This window comes from Caretta caretta, chromosome 9, assembly GCF_965140235.1.
Source record: "Caretta caretta isolate rCarCar2 chromosome 9, rCarCar1.hap1, whole genome shotgun sequence".
NCBI lineage: Eukaryota > Metazoa > Chordata > Testudines > Cheloniidae > Caretta > Caretta caretta.
In genome coordinates, this window is record NC_134214.1 from 262,291 (window position 1) to 279,078 (window position 16,788).

General features: G+C 42.6%; 1 protein-coding gene across 37 annotated transcripts in view; it reads right to left on the reverse strand.

Moving 5' to 3' along the window:
* The window catches only part of DLG1 (discs large MAGUK scaffold protein 1), a 529,193-nt gene that overhangs the window by 73,974 nt on the left and 438,431 nt on the right, over positions 1-16,788 (reverse strand). For all 37 annotated transcript variants that reach the window (XM_075132009.1, XM_075132007.1, XM_075132006.1 and 34 more), the window contains one exon: positions 1,382-1,558. In XM_075132009.1, the coding sequence (XP_074988110.1) occupies positions 1,382-1,558 (177 nt within the window). The remainder of the gene's footprint in view (positions 1-1,381; positions 1,559-16,788) is intronic.

The window sequence follows — 16,788 nt, forward strand, 5'->3', positions numbered from 1 at the left end:
CCTTGACATCCCCACTTCAGGTCTCTAGCATTTGAGCTACAGGAACAATTGCTAGTCTGTATTTAGTTCAGCCATCAGAGGAGAGAAGGCGTGATACACAGATTCCAACTGGGTAACACAACTGCTTGGGAGACAGTATAGCATACTATAGAACCCTGGTTTCTAGCCTTAGCTCTGGGAGAAGATAGTAGGTTAGTGGTCAGAAATAGGATAATCTGAAAAGGAGTTTGGCCTAAGAGAAAAGATTTGAGTCTACCATATTAGATGCCTCTCATGGAATCCTGGCCATATGAGGGCCAATGGGAATGTTGTCACGGATTTCAATATGGACAGGATTTCCACCCTTGGCTTCTAATCTTGACTGTGCGTACAGCAACTCTATGTAACCTCTCTCAATGGGGTGACACAATGGCTTTCTAGGATTGGGGTTAAGGATCTTGGAAATAATAAGACCTATGAGGTGCATGGGAAAAAAAACACTGTCAGAGATTTTGAACTCATGGGCGCCTGTTTCCCAGCTCAATGAACTTTCCTTCAGACATCTCTTTCCCTCTCAAAGTGGATACGTTACATCATCACTGCTAAATTTAGCAGGTGCAGCTTGATTTCTTTTCAGTTATTGAGAAAAAGTTAAAACTCATGTCACAGATAAACACCTTCAATATAAATTATATTGTATTATTCAGCACACAAGGCGCAACATGTTGAGCGATGCATAGATATCAGAGCGATAGATTTCTTGCAAAGGATATCTTCCCCTCCTCCCCAACCCCCTCAAAAACAAATCCTGTGAAAAACTTTAAAAAAGGGTCAATTTAGAATTACTATTTTTTCTGTATCATCCCATTTTCATCAAACCACAATGAAAAATTAAAATAGTACACAAAGTATACTACGTTTCATTTTTTGTCATTTTATTGAAATTTTCACAAAATAAAGTTTTAAAGCTCCTGTTAAATTGAAAACTTCTGACTCGACTAACTTTGAAGCCATGACCAACAACTCCATAAGAAACAGTATTACTTTCTACTTCTTAATTTGTAGATGTCAAAGCAGTTAAGGGAAATGAAAAATGATTAAACCCACTTTTAACAGAGGCACAAGAGGTTAAGTGACATTCACAAAGTGAGAGTTGGGAACGGAACTCAGGTCTCCTGTCTTCAGCCATGTGCTCTAACCCGGAGGCTGCAAATGCCTCTTACTAATATGTAATAATCTAGTGTAGTGCTGACTGGCATACTCTTCCAGTTTCTCACAAAAACACTTTGGAGGAGCAGATGAGGGACAATTAAATTGAGAAGACACATTCTTAATTTGTGCATGAATAGAACCACTATTTCAATGGCAAGAACTCAGACTAAACAAATACCATGAAATATACCTCCGTTTGCTCGGAATCACTCCAGTTTCATCACTTTCTCCATCTGGTGTCACCTGCCGTGCCTGCCACCACTCATCATCAGAGGCATTGATGACATGGAGGATGTCGCCAAATCTGAAGTTCAGTCCCTGACTGGGAAGGCCACTGTCTTTAGTCTTGTCGTAGTCAAAGAGAGCTCTAAATTCAGAAAAAAATCATTAAGTATAGAGGACTGGCAGGAACAAAACAGACGAGCCTGAAGAAACCTATATTTTCCAATAAACAAATCACTCAGAAGAATCCATTTTAAATTACTTTTTTGGTTTTGAGTATCTTTAAAACATCGGACTACTGAATTATTGGCATTTTTTACTGAATGCAGAATGCTTGGCTGGCCCTATACTGAGTCATAGTAGTTGCTCTCAAAGAAGTCAATTAAGAAAGATATGGAAAGAACAGCTTAATCACAAGTCTCATTATGGTTGGTGTTTTATTTAAAGCCACAACCCTGGAGTCAAGTGAGTAAGTGAAAAACTTTAGCTTTCACTACAAAGAAAAGTAATTTCCTAGAACTTGTGACTGTGGAGGAAAAGGTTGAAAATATGACCTGAGTACAACCTAAAGGCTCAAACACCAAAAACCAAATTAGAATACCACAATATTTGTCTTAAATCTCATTATTTTTAAAGCTAATCTCTCAATTTTCTGAAGCCTGACTCATGATTTTTGAATGCATGGGGTTGGCAATTTTGGCTCATGGTCTATTTGGGGGAGTCTTATTACCTCTCTGGTGGCACTTCACATAAATTCATGCATTTTAAGGCTAGAAGGGATTATGATCAACCAGTCTAAGTTCCTTCATTACACTGGGCAAAAAAATCTCACTCAGTGATTTTTAAAGTAAGTTCATAACTTTTTTTTTGAGCTATAGCATATCTTTTAATAAAATATCCAATCCTGATTTAAAGACTTCAAGTGATGGAGAATCCATAACATCTCTACGTAAGTGTGACCCAGGGACTTCTAGGTGATAACAGGCAAAGGCTCAGGGGTGCATAGGGTTTTGCATAGATCACTAGGGTCTGATATCCTCATAGCAGTTCACAAAAGGGTGGCATATGATACTAAACTGGGAGGAGTGGTAGATACGCTGGAGGGGAGGGATAGGATACAGAAAGACCTAGACAAATTGGAGGATTGGGCCAAAAGAAATCTGATGAGGTTCAATAAGGATAAGTGCAGGGTCCTGCACTTAGGACGGAAGAACCCAATGCACAGCTACAGACTAGGGACCGAATGGCTAGGCAGCAGTTCTGCGGAAAAGGACCTAGGGGTGACAGTGGACGAGAAGCTGGATATGAGTCAGCAGTGTGCCCTTGTTGCCAAGAAGGCCAATGGCATTTTGGGATGTATAAGTAGGGGCATAGCGAGCAGATCGAGGGACGTGATCGTTCCCCTCTATTCGACATTGGTGAGGCCTCATCTGGAGTACTGTGTCCAGTTTTGGGCCCCACACTTCAAGAAGGATGTGGATAAATTGGAGAGAGTCCAGCGAAGGGCAACAAAAATGATTAGGGGACTGGAACACATGAGTTATGAGGAGAGGCTGAGGGAGCTGGGATTGTTTAGCCTGCAGAAGAGAAGAATGAGGGGGGATTTGATAGCTGCTTTCAACTACCTAAAAGGGGGTTCCAAAGAGGATGGCTCTAGACTGTTCTCAATTGTAGCAGATGACAGAACGAGGAGTAATGGTCTCAAGTTGCAGTGGGGGAGGTTTAGACTGTATATTAGGAAAAACTTTTTCACTAAGAGGGTGGTGAAACACTGGAATGCGTTACCTAGGGAGGTGGTAGAATCTCCTTCCTTAGAGGTTTTTAAGGTCAGGCTTGACAAAGCCCTGGCTGGGATGATTTAACTGGGAATTGGTCCTGCTTTGAGCAGGGGGTTGGACTAGATGACCTTCTGGGGTCCCTTCCAACCCTGATATTCTATGATTCTATGAGATCTCTACCAAGAGCCAGTAGCCCACAGGTTGTCATAATTATTGCAAGATGTTTCTATGGGAAATAGTTTAAGAGAGATGTAAAATATTAGGTTCCAACCCTGTTGAGGTAAAGCTTGTCACCTGAGTCAAGGCAAGCCTCATGGCTAACTCAGTCAGTGTACTGAAACATCAACATCCATGGAGACAGGCTATGTTTACTAACTGGATGGTTTACAAAGACAAAGGAACTCCAAGATAAGTCTTGGAAGAGGGGATCTCCTGGGCTAAGAGACAATAGCCTGTAACTGCATAAAAAAAGTGGACAGGGGACAAGATTTTATCCTTCACCCAGGAGGCAAGCTAACAGTGTGGCTGTCCCATGAATAAAAGGGTCAGAGACAGCCTTTTATTTTATAGATAACCATTTGTTTCCAATACCTCTACCTGCAATTACTTGAATCTCTATGCTTCGTTAAATAAACCTGTATTAAGCAAACCAAAGTGCTCTGTGTTAAGCAGAGCAGTTATCTGAGGTGGAACAGGTAAGCTGGGGTATACTGTCTCTTTGGAAGCAGCGAATCTGAGAGTGTCCAGTGGACTGGACACTCCAGGTTGATGCTCAGACAGCTCGGGGGTTGGAGTGTGCCTGCTGCTAACTTGTAGCGAGACAGCAGGGCCTGTGTCGCCTAGAGGGGAATGCTCATGTTGCCAGTTGCTGGTGCAGATGGAGAGCTGAACCCTAACAGGCACAGAGAAGGCTTCCTCACACTAAGGGCAGATGCTAGTAGGGTGCTTCATAATCCTGGGTACCCCTTGGGAAGCATCCCTGTAAGTTGATGAGAAGGTCCATTATATCTTATTTCTAGTCTGAATTTTTCAGCTTCAGCTTCCAACCACTGGATCACATAATGCCTTTTTCTGGTGCATGAAAGGGGTCATAGTTACCACATTGCATGTTCAATTGGTTATTTGCTGTGACCCAAGTCCTTTTCACAGTCACTGTTTACAAGGGTACATTCCCATAAGTGTGACCTACATTCTTTGCTCCTGGACTTACATTTGGCTTTGTTAAAATGCATGTTGTTCAAATAAGCCCCTTACTAATTGATTCAGGTTGGTCTGTATAATGACTTGGCCCCCATCAATATTTACCTCTCTACCCATGTTTGTATTATCTACAGATTTTACCAGCACTGATTTTATATTTTCTTCCAGATCACTGATAAAAATATTAAATATAATTGGGGCAAGAACAAATACCTCTAGGACCCCACAACAAACATCATCACTGGATGACTGATCTCATAAACTAATTATAAATGGAGAGTAATCAGTTAACAAATTTAAAATCTATTTTATATAATACAAAATCATTGTAGTGCATGCTCATTGTTTTATATATTTTTATACGTACATATATATATATATATATAAAAGAATGTCATGGAGGACAAAGTCAAATGCCTTACAGAAGTATAAGTATATTATGTCCCTAAAGAGCGTGCTTTCCATAAACCCATGTTGATTGCCATTGGTATTCATCAATGTTGTATTAATATTACTATCTTTTAATTCTGTACTGACAGCACGCCATACTAGTCTTTCCACGATTTTGCCCAGGACCGAAGGCAGGCTAACCAGACTAAAAGTTTCTTGGATCATCCCACTTTCCCTGTTAAATATTGGCACAACACTGGCTTTTATTCAATCCTCCAGAACTTTGTGATTATTCCAAGATTTGTTAAAAAAAATCAACCTCAATTGTTCAGAGATCTCCTCAGCCAATTTTCTTAATAATTATCAGCGTAAGTTATCTAGTCTTACGGATTTAAAAATGTTTAACTGTAACAGTTACTTTATTATTATTTATTGTTTGTATTACCATAGTGCATAAGAGCCCAATCATGGACCAGAAAACCCCTGTGCCATGTACTGTACAAATATAGAATAAAAAAGACAATCCCCTGCCTCAAAGAGCTTACAATCTAAGTTTAATATCGTCCTTAATGACTGACAGAATAGAAAGCATTTCCTTATCACTAAAAGATATGAACACATCCTCCTTCTTCTGAGCTCAGAAAAGAAATATTTGTTGAATAATTCTGCATTTTTTGCATCAGGATTGAGTCTAGTATCAGACTTATACCACTGCTAGGATTTTGTTTGTTCCCAATCTATGTAAATAATTCCTTCTTATTGTCGTTAATCCTACTGGCCACTGATTTTTCACTGATATCTTTAGCTTCCCTTATTATCTGTAAGCATTTCTAACTGCTGATTTGTACTCACTGCTATCAGCATCCTCATTTTCCCATGTGTTATATATATAATTTTTTTAAAATTTATTGTTGCTGCCCTGACATCCCATCTCAATCAGGATTTATTTTTTAACCACAGGACTTAAGAACTGTGGGGCTTTTGGGTATTTAATAAAACATTTTTAATTTCTAATTATCATTCACATTTTTATGTTTAAATATTTCCTCTCATTGAATTTTGCTCATAATTGATTTCACCTGTGGAAATTTGGACTTAAGCACCAAATGTAGATATTACTGGTCAGGACTACATTCTGTTTGCTTGCAGAAAATGAAATTAGATTGTGATCACTTGCACCTAGGAACCATCCATTTTTCATTTAGAGATCAATTTATCTTTATCCAACAGAATAACCATGTTGACTGTACACATTTTCTTTACTGGAAAAGATATATAACTCAGCGCTATCAGCTATAAAGAAAAATGTGCACATATTGTTATGGTTTATATATTTGTAAATATTTACTGTGCTATTATATTTCATGTCCATGTTTCTAATATTTAATATTAAACTGAGGCTTTAAGCTTCAAATGAGTTTTCAGCCTTAATGTTTTCTTGAAATGCAGGCAGTTTTAGAACAAGATCTTTCACTTATATATCCAAAGCTACACTGAGGAATTAAACTCAAGACATCTCAAATTAAAGCAAATTCTTTTGCCAAAAGACGCTATAAATATTTGCAACAGTTGAACAAGTCTGATTCTTAATTCTGAAATAGCTCAGTGACTGCACAAATAACTTTTGAAAATAATAGATTATGTAATTCTAAACCTACACATTCATTCCTCAAACTCTACTTTGCATAACTTTGTTGTTAGAGAAGAACACTGCACACATGTTGATCTTTTACTGTTTCACTGCCTTAAAATTAAATTTCCCCTATTCCATTATGACAGATTTATTTTACTTGTATTTTGACATGACTATTTTAATGCATGATGAAAAACTACTTAGTGTGTAAAAGTTCCTGTTAGTGTTAGCCATAATTTCTACCAGCATTTCTTTTAACTTCTAAGCTTTAGCTTTATTACACAATTATGCTCTCTACCAGCCCTGAGCTGGGCATTACTCCATATGGTCACTTCCCAAGAAGATAACAGGATTAAAGAGGAGTAAAATGTCAAGAGACAGTAAACAATCAAACAGGGACAGATAAAGTCAGCCAACCAGTAAATAAGAACAAAGAGAAAGCTTCTTTCTACCCATTCTTTGCATGTGAGAACATACATCAAACTTTCCCCAAAATCCCTATAAAAGAACTGGCTTTTGCAGAAAGTTTGGGCTATTTCAGACTTAGGACTAAGAGTCTCTTTACAAGAGCAAGCATAATTTATCCAAATTTTTAGTAAAGTTTTCAATTGTAAAGTGTATATTGGAAAGCTGCAAGTGGATGGTGTCGATTTTCTTAAATACCCAGTTCATCTACCTAGTTCCATTCCTTTTCAGTATTGCAGGTTTCCTCTCCTTAAGGATTGCTTCTTTTACACTATATTTGCTGACCGGAACAATCAGTGGGAGAAATCACTATTTTCTGAGTCCTGCATTAGCTGGGAGAAAGTGACTATGTGCCTTCTCTCATTAAATAAGAATCCAACTACATGGTTAGACCCAGCTATGTGGCGGCATGCAACTATACCTGGGAAGGAATTGTAGGGCCCTTCCATGCATACCTCCCCACCTGTTAGTGCCAGGATTCCTTCCCCACCAGATTTAGCTAGTATTTCTCATTACTATTTCAAAGTTGCAACCTTTCCTACCACTCTGAAATGTAACTATTGTCTGCTCTCATTCAAGTATGCTTCAGACCAGTGGTTTTCAAACGTTTTCCATTTGTGAACGCCTAAAAATTTTTGAATGCAGTTGCAGACCCTTTTGGAAGTCTTAGACATAGTTGGTGGACCCATGGGTTCGTGACCCACAGGTTGTAAACCACTGCTGTAGATAAACCTGCATTTTTTAATGATGATCAGGCTTTCCTTTTCCAAAGGCTGATGGATAGGTAATATAATGCAAGCTAATGTGACTGTGGTAAAAAGTTGTGTACTTCTTTGGGAAGAGGAGGTTACTCACTCTGCGCAGTAACTGACGTTCTTCAAGATGAATCACAGAATATCAGGGTTGGAAGGGACCTCAGGAGGTCATCTGCTCAAAGCAGGACCAATCCCCAACTAAATCATCCCAGCCAGGGCTTTGTCATGCCTGACCTTAAAAACCTCTAAGGAAGCAGATTCCACCACCTCCCTAGGTAACCCATTCCAGTGCTTCACCAACCTCCTAGTGAAAAAGTTTTTTCCTAATATCCAACCTAAACCTCTCCCACTGCAACTTGAGACCATTACTCCTCGTTCTGTCATCTGCTACCACGGAGAACAGTCTAGATCCATCCTCTTTGGAACCCCCTTTCAGGTAGTTGAAAGCAGCTATCAAATCCCCCCTCATTCTTCTCTTCCACAGACTAAACAATCCCAGTTCCCTCAGCCTCTCCTCATAACTCATGTGTTCCAGCCCCCTAATCATTTTTGTTGCCCTTCGCTGGACATTTTCCAATTTTTCCACATCCTTCTTGTAGTGTGGGGCCCAAAACTGGACACAGTACTCCAGATGAGGCTTCACCAATGTCGAATAGAGGGGAACGATCACGTCCCTCGATCTGCTGGCTATGCTCCTACTTATACACCCCAAAATGCCATTGGCCTTCTTGGCAACAAGGGCACACTGCTGATGAGTGTCCCTGTGGGTGCACCACTTCAGGTCAAGATGCACCCCAGTGCCTTCGATTGGAGATTTCTACAGCAGTACCCCTACAGGCCGTGCACGCGTTGTGCCTGCCTCACAAGCTGTCGATGTTTGAATAGCGCATGCATGGCCCGGGTTCCTCCGTTCCTTCTCTACAACGGAGGAGAGCAGGTAGTGGAGCATCCACAGGGACACTCATCTCGAAGAACTTCAGTTACCGCATAGGGTGAGTAACCTCCTCCTCCTCCTCCTCCTCCTCTTCGAGAGAGAGAGATGTACCTGTGGGTGCTCCACTTCAGGTGACTGAAAAGCAGTATCTCTTATGATGGTTGGGACTTCAGATCAGATAAGAAGGCTGCTGACAAGACAGCTCTACTCATCTTGGTGTCAGACGCTGCAGTGTGCATGACAGCATAACGACTGGCGAAGGTAAGTTTCGATGCCCAGGTAGCTGCCTTGCATATGTCAGAAGTATGACCGTATCATAGAAGAACATGGTATACGGAGGTTCCGCCATGAGTGCTCCCATTTCTCCTACTCATCTGGCAGACGTGATTGCTATCAGGAATCTTCATGGGTAGGTGGAGAAGGGAGCAGGTAGCCATTGGCTCAAAGGGTTTATCCATCAGGGCTTTGAGGACTAGGTGGAGGTCCCAGGGCGCAGCCGGTGGATTTACATCTGGATATAATGTTTGGATACCCTTCAAGAACCTTTTGGTTACTGGATGGGCAAAGACCGTAGTGTTGTCGATCTTATGCTGAAATATGGTGATTGCTGCGAGATGGACCTTGAGGGAACTCGCAGAGAGACCTGATGTTTTAAGGTCTAGCAGGTAATCCAGTATCAGTGGGAGCGGGGCGGAAACTGGGGAGGTCTGTTTGGCCATACACCAAGATGTGAACCTGTTCCATTTATGTAAGTAAGTAGTGCGCATGGTGTGTGTCCTGCTGTGTAGCAGGACTGACCAGACTTGTTCAGAACATGCTAACTCCTCATTAGAGAACCATTGATTAGTCAGGCACTCAGGTGGTGTCGCTGAACGTTGGGGTGAAATAGCTGGCCCCTGTGTTGTGATAGGAGGTTGCTGGGGGAGGGGGGAAGAGGAATCGGTGGCTTGACCAACATCCGCATGAGGAAGGGATACCATGGTTGTCTGGGCCACGATGGGGCTATCAGAATGATGTTGGATCTGTCTGTTCTTTTCTTCTGTATTCCTCTGTTCAACAGAGATATTGGTGGAAACACATACATGAGAGTGTCGGTCCATGGGAGCATGAAGGCGTCTCCTCAAGAGTATTTCCCCAGGCTGGTTCTGGAGCAGAATGTTGGGCATTTTTTGTTTATTTTTTTGTTTATTGCCATGGCAAATAGATCTAGTTGGGGATAACCCCAGGTCTGGAAAATGGTGGATAGAATGGCGTCGTTGAGTTCCCACTCGTGCTGTATGGGGGGGGTTTGACTGAGCTCATCTGCAGTGGTGTTCTGAGAACTGGGCAGGTATGAGGCGGAGATATGGGTATTGTGTTGAAGGCACCAATTCCATAGTTTTACTGCCTCTTTGCAGAGGGAGTGGGACCAGGCTCCCTCCTGTCTGTTCACATAAAACATGCATGCAATGTTGTCTGTCATGATCCAAATTCTGCAGTTTTGGATAATGGGAAGAAAATGGAGGCAGGCATTGCATACGGCTCTGAGCTCTAGTAGATTTATATGAAGCTTGGTTTCCGTAGAGGACCAGAGGCCCTGAGTGGTGAGGTGCCTCATGTGCACTCCCCATCCTGTGAGGGATGCATCTGTAGTGATGGTCAGTGAAGTGGGTTCTTGTCAGAATGGAATCCTGGCACAGATGTTGATAGGAGAGGTTCACCAGAGGAGTGAGTCCTTGACTTTTGGAGGCATAGTTAGCAATTTGTTTAATATGTGGATATTTAGTTTGTATACTGTAGCTAACCACCCCTGAAGGCATCGCATACACAGGCAGGCATTTGGGACCATGAACATGGAAGCAGCCATGTGCCCTAACAGCTGCAGGGAATCTCAGACTGTAACCCGCAGGTAGGCACGTATCTGGGTAATTAGGGTACCCGTTGTGTGGAATCTGTCCTAGGGAAGAGAGGCAAGACCCGCGGTGAAATCGAGGTGTGCCCCGATGAAGTCGATTTGTTGGGTAGGTTGTAAGCTAGTTTTGTTTCTGTTTATTGCAGACCCAGGGTGTGGAAGCAGTGCACAGTTGCAGAAGTTGCTCAGATTGCCTCCAAGCGAGTGGGGGACTTGAGACAATAGTCCAGATAAGGAAAAATGAGGACCCCTTTCTTTTGGAGATGTGCTATTACGACTGCTAGCACTTTTGAGAAGACACGTGGAGCAGTGGAAAGGTCAAAGGGGAGGACCCTGTATTAATAGTGTTCCATTCCCACGGCAAATCTGAGAAAACGTTGATGGGAAGAGTGGATAGTGACAGGGAAATATTGTCACACCCCAATGGCCCCCTCCCTCAGGGAGTCTCCGGGGAAGATCAGCATTGTATGTGGCTAACACTGTTGCAAGCATCTCAAAACATTTTGGGGAGGGTCACAGGTGTGTGAGTGAAGAGTGGAAGTTTCCTTTGCAGAATACGAGAGGCCGGGGGGGGGAAGAGGGGGGAAGAAGAAGAGCAGAGAATGGGTTAACTCAACACTTCAGCTAGCTCTGTGTGAAGATAAGATGCTTTGATAGCTGCTTTCAACTACCTGAAAGGGGGTTCCAAAGAGGATGGCTCTAGACTGTTCTCAATGGTAGCAGATGACAGAACGAGGAGTAATGGTCTCAAGTTGCAGTGGGAGAGGTTTAGATTGGATATTAGGAAAAACTTTTTCACTAAGAGGGTGGTGAAACACTGGAATGCGTTACCTAGGGAGGTGGTAGAATCTCCTTCCTTAGAGGTTTTTAAGGTCAGGCTTGACAAAGCCCTGGCTGGGATGATTTAACTGGGAATTGGTCCTGCTTCAAGCAGGGGGTTGGACTAGATGACCTTCTGGGGTCCCTTCCAACCCTGATATTCTATGATTCTATGATGCTGGCCCCAGCCCAAGGTCATGGGCTTGACGAGAAATCAGCAGCTGCCCAGCCGTGAGAAGAGGAGAACCAAGTTGAGCAGAGCTGCAGAGATAGCAGCGAGAACAGTGAGAGCAAATGAGATGGCAACAGCAAAGGACAACAGAAGGGAAAACAAAGTCTCCGGAGCCAGGATGTTTCAGGAAACCGAGGAGGCCACAGCAAGCCGTTTGGACTGGCACAAAAGGCACCAGAAGCAAAGGTCCCTGAGTGGAATGCCCCCCTCCCGCACCCCAAGGAGCCCAGGACTTAAAACCCTCCTGAGAGCTGGAGCAATTCGGAGATCAACAGCGGATCCTCGGACGACCTGGGCATAGGACACCACTCCCATCCACCCTTCTTCTGACGTTAAATCCAGGCCTGGCCAGTCTTGAATAATGTGTGTGTGAGTATGAAAGTGGGTTAGGGCTTGGGGCACTAACACTTTTCCCCCCCTGAGTGACGTGGGAGCGTTCCCAGCATGCTCTGCTGTTATTTTATTATTTTATCAATAAAGCTTTAAAACTTAAGACACTTGATGTGTTCCGTACCTCCTCCCCAAACGATCCTGCGGCATCAGCCTGATCACCTGACGTCCCAGGCAGATTGGTAACGAAAATCTGTCACAGTATAAGTCTTGGAGGTCGAGGGTTGAAAACCCATCTCCCTGCTCCAGTGTCGGAATTATCGTTGAAAGAGTAACTATCCGGAATTTCTGTTTCTTGACTAAGTTGTTTAGACGTTGAAGGTTGAGGATAGGTTGAGGATCCACTGTTTTTCTTTTCTGTCAAGAAGTACTGCGAGTAAAACCCTTTCCCTCTGTTTTGGGCTGGCACCCGCTCTATCACTCCTAGTTGTATGAGGTGTTGTACCTCTTGACTGAGCAACTGTTCATGAGAGGGGTCCCTGAAGAGGGACTGGGTAGGAGGGTGGGTGGGGCATACGGAGAGCAAGGGGATGGCATAACCCGATCTGATAATTTCCAGGACACATCTTTCCATAGTGATGGCTTCCCACTTGGCAAGGAATGGGTGCAGACGGTGTTCAAAGAAATGGATGGTTCAAATCAACGCTGAAAAGGGTGGGAGGTTTTCTATACCCTCGACCAAGACTTCAAATTTGTTTGTTTGAGGTAGGAGGGTGGGTCGCCGTTGATTGTGGAGGGTGATGTTGTTGGGTTCTGGGTCTATGGCATTGTTGTTGCTGCGTATCATATTGTCTGAAATGTTGATTTTGCACAATAGCATGGTAGAGTGGCTGTTGGTATGGCTGATATCTGTACTGCCTCTTTTTTTGTGGCAGGTGGCTGGATGCCCAAATATCTGAGTGTAGCATGTGATTATTTCATGGAATGGAGGACCTCATTGGTCACAGAGGTGAAGAGCTTGTCCCCATCGAAGGGAAGATCTTCGACAGTTCTCTGTATCTCCTTGGGAAAGGAGGAAGAAGTACGTCATGTGACATGCCTCATGGTTACGGCCATGGATCTGGTGGCTGCATCCGCAGCATCGAGGGCGGCCTGAAGTGCTGTGTGGGAGATCAATTGGCCCTCAGACACCACCGCTTTGAATTGTTGTTGTTTTGTCTTCTGACACATTATCAATAAATTGCATTACTTTAGAATAATTTTAGTGGTCATATTTTGCTAAGAGTGCCGTGTAATTCGCTACTCGAATTTGCAAAGTGGAAGATGAATACAGTGGAGAACACTTCAATCTCTTTGGTCACTCGATTACAGACCTAAAAGTCGCAATATTACAACAAAAAAACAATGGAAATGATTAGGGGGCTGGGGCACATGACTTACAAGGAAAGGCTGAGGGAACTAGGGTAATTTAGTCAGCAGAAAAGAAGAGTGAGGGGGGATTTGATAGCAGCCTTCAAATACCTGAAGGGGGGCTCCAAAGAAGATGGACAACAAAAAAACTTCAAAAACAGACTCCAACGAGAGACTGCTGAATTGGAATTAATTTCCAAACTGGACATCATTAACTTAGGCTTGAATAAAGACTGGGAGTGGATGGGTCATTACACAAAGTAAAACTATTTCCCCATGTTTATTTCCCCCCCCCTACTGTTCTTGTTAACTGCTGGAAATGGCCCACCTTGATTATCACTACAAAAGGTTTTTTTTCTCTCCTGCTGGTAATAGCTCACCTTACCTGATCACTCTTGTTACAGTGTGTATGGTAACACCCATTGTTTCATGTTCTCTGTGTATATAAAATCCCCCTACTGTATTTTCCACTGAATGCATCCGATGAAGTGAGCTGTAGCTCACGAAAGCTTATTCTCAAATAAATTTGTCAGTCTCTAAGGTGCCACAAGTACTCCTTTTCTTTTTGCGGATACAGTCTAACATGGCTGCTACTCTGAAATATTTCGTAGTTGTATTAGTACAGATTCTAGTGTGGATGCAATTATACTGGTCTAAAGGTGATCCTTGGATGTATAAACAGGGGAATCTGAAGTAGAAGTAGGGAGAGGTTATATTACCTCTGTATTTGGCATTGGTGTGACTGCTACTGGAATAATGTATTCAGTTCCAGTGTCCACAATTCAGAATTGATGTTGATAAACTGGAGAGCCATGAGAATGATTAAAGTATTGGAAAACATGCCTTGCTGTGAAAGACGAGAGGACCTCAATCTGTTTAGTTTAATGAAGATAAGGTTGAGGGTGACTTGATCAGACTTGAACAGATGTATAAGTATCTACATGGGGAAAAGAAATTTTATAATGAGGGGTTCTTCAGTCTATCTGACAAAGGTATAATAGGATCCAATGTCTGGAAGTTGAACCAAGACATATTCAGACTAGAAATAACTTGCAGATTTTTGAGAGAGGATAAATTAACTATTTTCAAAACTGGATGTTTTTCAAAATACATCCTTTAGTTCAAACAGTAATTAATTTAGGAAAGTCCTATATGGCCTGTGCTATGCAGGTCAGACTATATGATCGCAGCGGTGCCCATTGGCCATAATATCTAGCAATCTATAAATAGAGAGGGGTTTTGAAGACATGGGAAACAAACAGTGTCGCTCTGCTGCAAGACAGTGGGAAAGCATGGATTCACCAAGGGAAGGTCATGCCTGACTAATCTAATCGCCTTTTATGATGAGATTACTGGTTCTGTGGATGAAGGGAAAGCAGCGGATGTATTGTTTCTTGACTTTAGCAAAGCTTTTGACACGGTCTCCCACAGTATTCTTGTCAGCAAGTTAAGGAAGTATGGACTGGATGAATGCACTATAAGGTGGGTAGAAAGCTGGCTAGATTGTCGGGCTCAACGGGTAGTGATCAATGGCTCCATGTCTAGTTGGCAGCCGGTATCAAGTGGAGTGCCCCAAGGGTCGGTCCTGGGGCCGGTTTTGTTCAATATCTTCATAAATGATCTGGAGGATGGTGTGGATTGCACTCTCAGCAAATTTGCGGATGATACTAAACTGGGAGGAGTGGTAGATACGCTGGAGGGGAGGGATAGGATACAGAAGGACCTAGACAAATTGGAGGATTGGGCCAAAAGAAATCTGATGAGGTTCAATAAGGATAAGTGCAGGGTCCTGCACTTAGGATGGAAGAATCCAATGCACCGCTACAGACTAGGGACCGAATGGCTAGGCAGCAGTTCTGCGGAAAAGGACCTAGGGGTGACAGTGGACGAGAAGCTGGATATGAGTCAGCAGTGTGCCCTTGTTGCCAAGAAGGCCAATGGCATTTTGGGATGTATAAGTAGGGGCATAGCGAGCAGATCGAGGGACGTGATCGTTCCCCTCTATTCGACATTGGTGAGGCCTCATCTGGAGTACTGTGTCCAGTTTTGGGCCCCACACTACAAGAAGGATGTGGATAAATTGGAGAGAGTCCAGCGAAGGGCAACAAAAATGATTAGGGGTCTAGAACACATGACTTATGAGGAGAGGCTGAGGGAGCTGGGATTGTTTAGCCTGCAGAAGAGAAGAATGAGGGGGGATTTGATAGCTGCTTTCAACTACCTGAAAGGGGGTTCCAAAGAGGATGGCTCTAGACTGTTCTCAATGGTAGCAGATGACAGAACAAGGAGTAATGGTCTCAAGTTGCAGTGGGGGAGGTTTAGATTGGATATTAGGAAAAACTTTTTCACTAAGAGGGTGGTGAAACACTGGAATGCATTACCTAGGGAGGTGGTAGAATCTCCTTCCTTAGAGGTTTTTAAGGTCAGGCTTGACAAAGCCCTGGCTGGGATGATTTAACTGGGAATTGGTCCTTCTTCGAGCAGGGGGTTGGACTAGATGACCTTCAGGGGTCCCTTCCAACCCTGATATTCTATGATTCTATGAAAGGAAAGAAGGGTGGTAGGAGTCCTTGCAGAAGGTCCTCATTTCCTGGGTACCACGGAGATGTACTCTGCAAAGACTTCATCAGCAGCACTGATGAAGCAGAGATATAAGATCTGGAAGGGTTGATAGACCCAAGACTACATGGAGTCATCAGAGATTTTTCCCCCATCAAAGAGTAACAGAGCATAAATGGCACTATTGCTGTGAACGGGCTCTCATGCTGCTCCAAAGCCTGAGAAAGAGGATTTATTTTCTCAAACTTGGTGGAAGTAAAAGACATCTTGGAATTTTCAGTTACATATTTCTTTATTATTCTGAACTTATAAATCCAAGTCAATTGTCAAAACAATTGGTCGTAGTGAATTTGGACTTGTGTAAGATTTTCTTTTATTAAGGTACCTTTTCTGAGACAATTTAGGGACATAGCTGTTCTGGAATCAAAGATTTAGAAAACCTCATTCTTCATCCCAAACCCTACCTTGTCTGTTAACTCAGCTCTGCTTACTAGTCTTAGTACTTTATGTAGCTCCATCCAATTTTACATTTAAAGCCTGAATTTCATAAACAAATTTAACATACCCTCTAAAACAGTGGCTCTCAGCCTTTCCAGATTACAGTACCCCTTCCAGGAGTCTGTTTTGTCTTGTGCACCCCCCAAGTTTTACCTCAGTTAAAAAGTATTTGCTTACAAAATCAGACATAAAATACAAAAGTGTCACAGCACACTACTACAGAAAAATTGCTTACTTCCTCACTTTTACCATACAACTATAAAATAAATGAATTGGAATATAAATATTGTACTTACATTTCAGTGTATAGTATACAGAACAGCATAAACAAATCATTGTATGAATTTTTGGTTTGTACAGACTTTGCTAGTGCTTTTTATGTAGCCTCTTGTAAAACTAGGAAACTATCTAGATGAGTTGATGTACCCTCTGGAAGACCGCTGCGTACCCCCAGGAGTACACGTACGCCTGGTTAAGAACC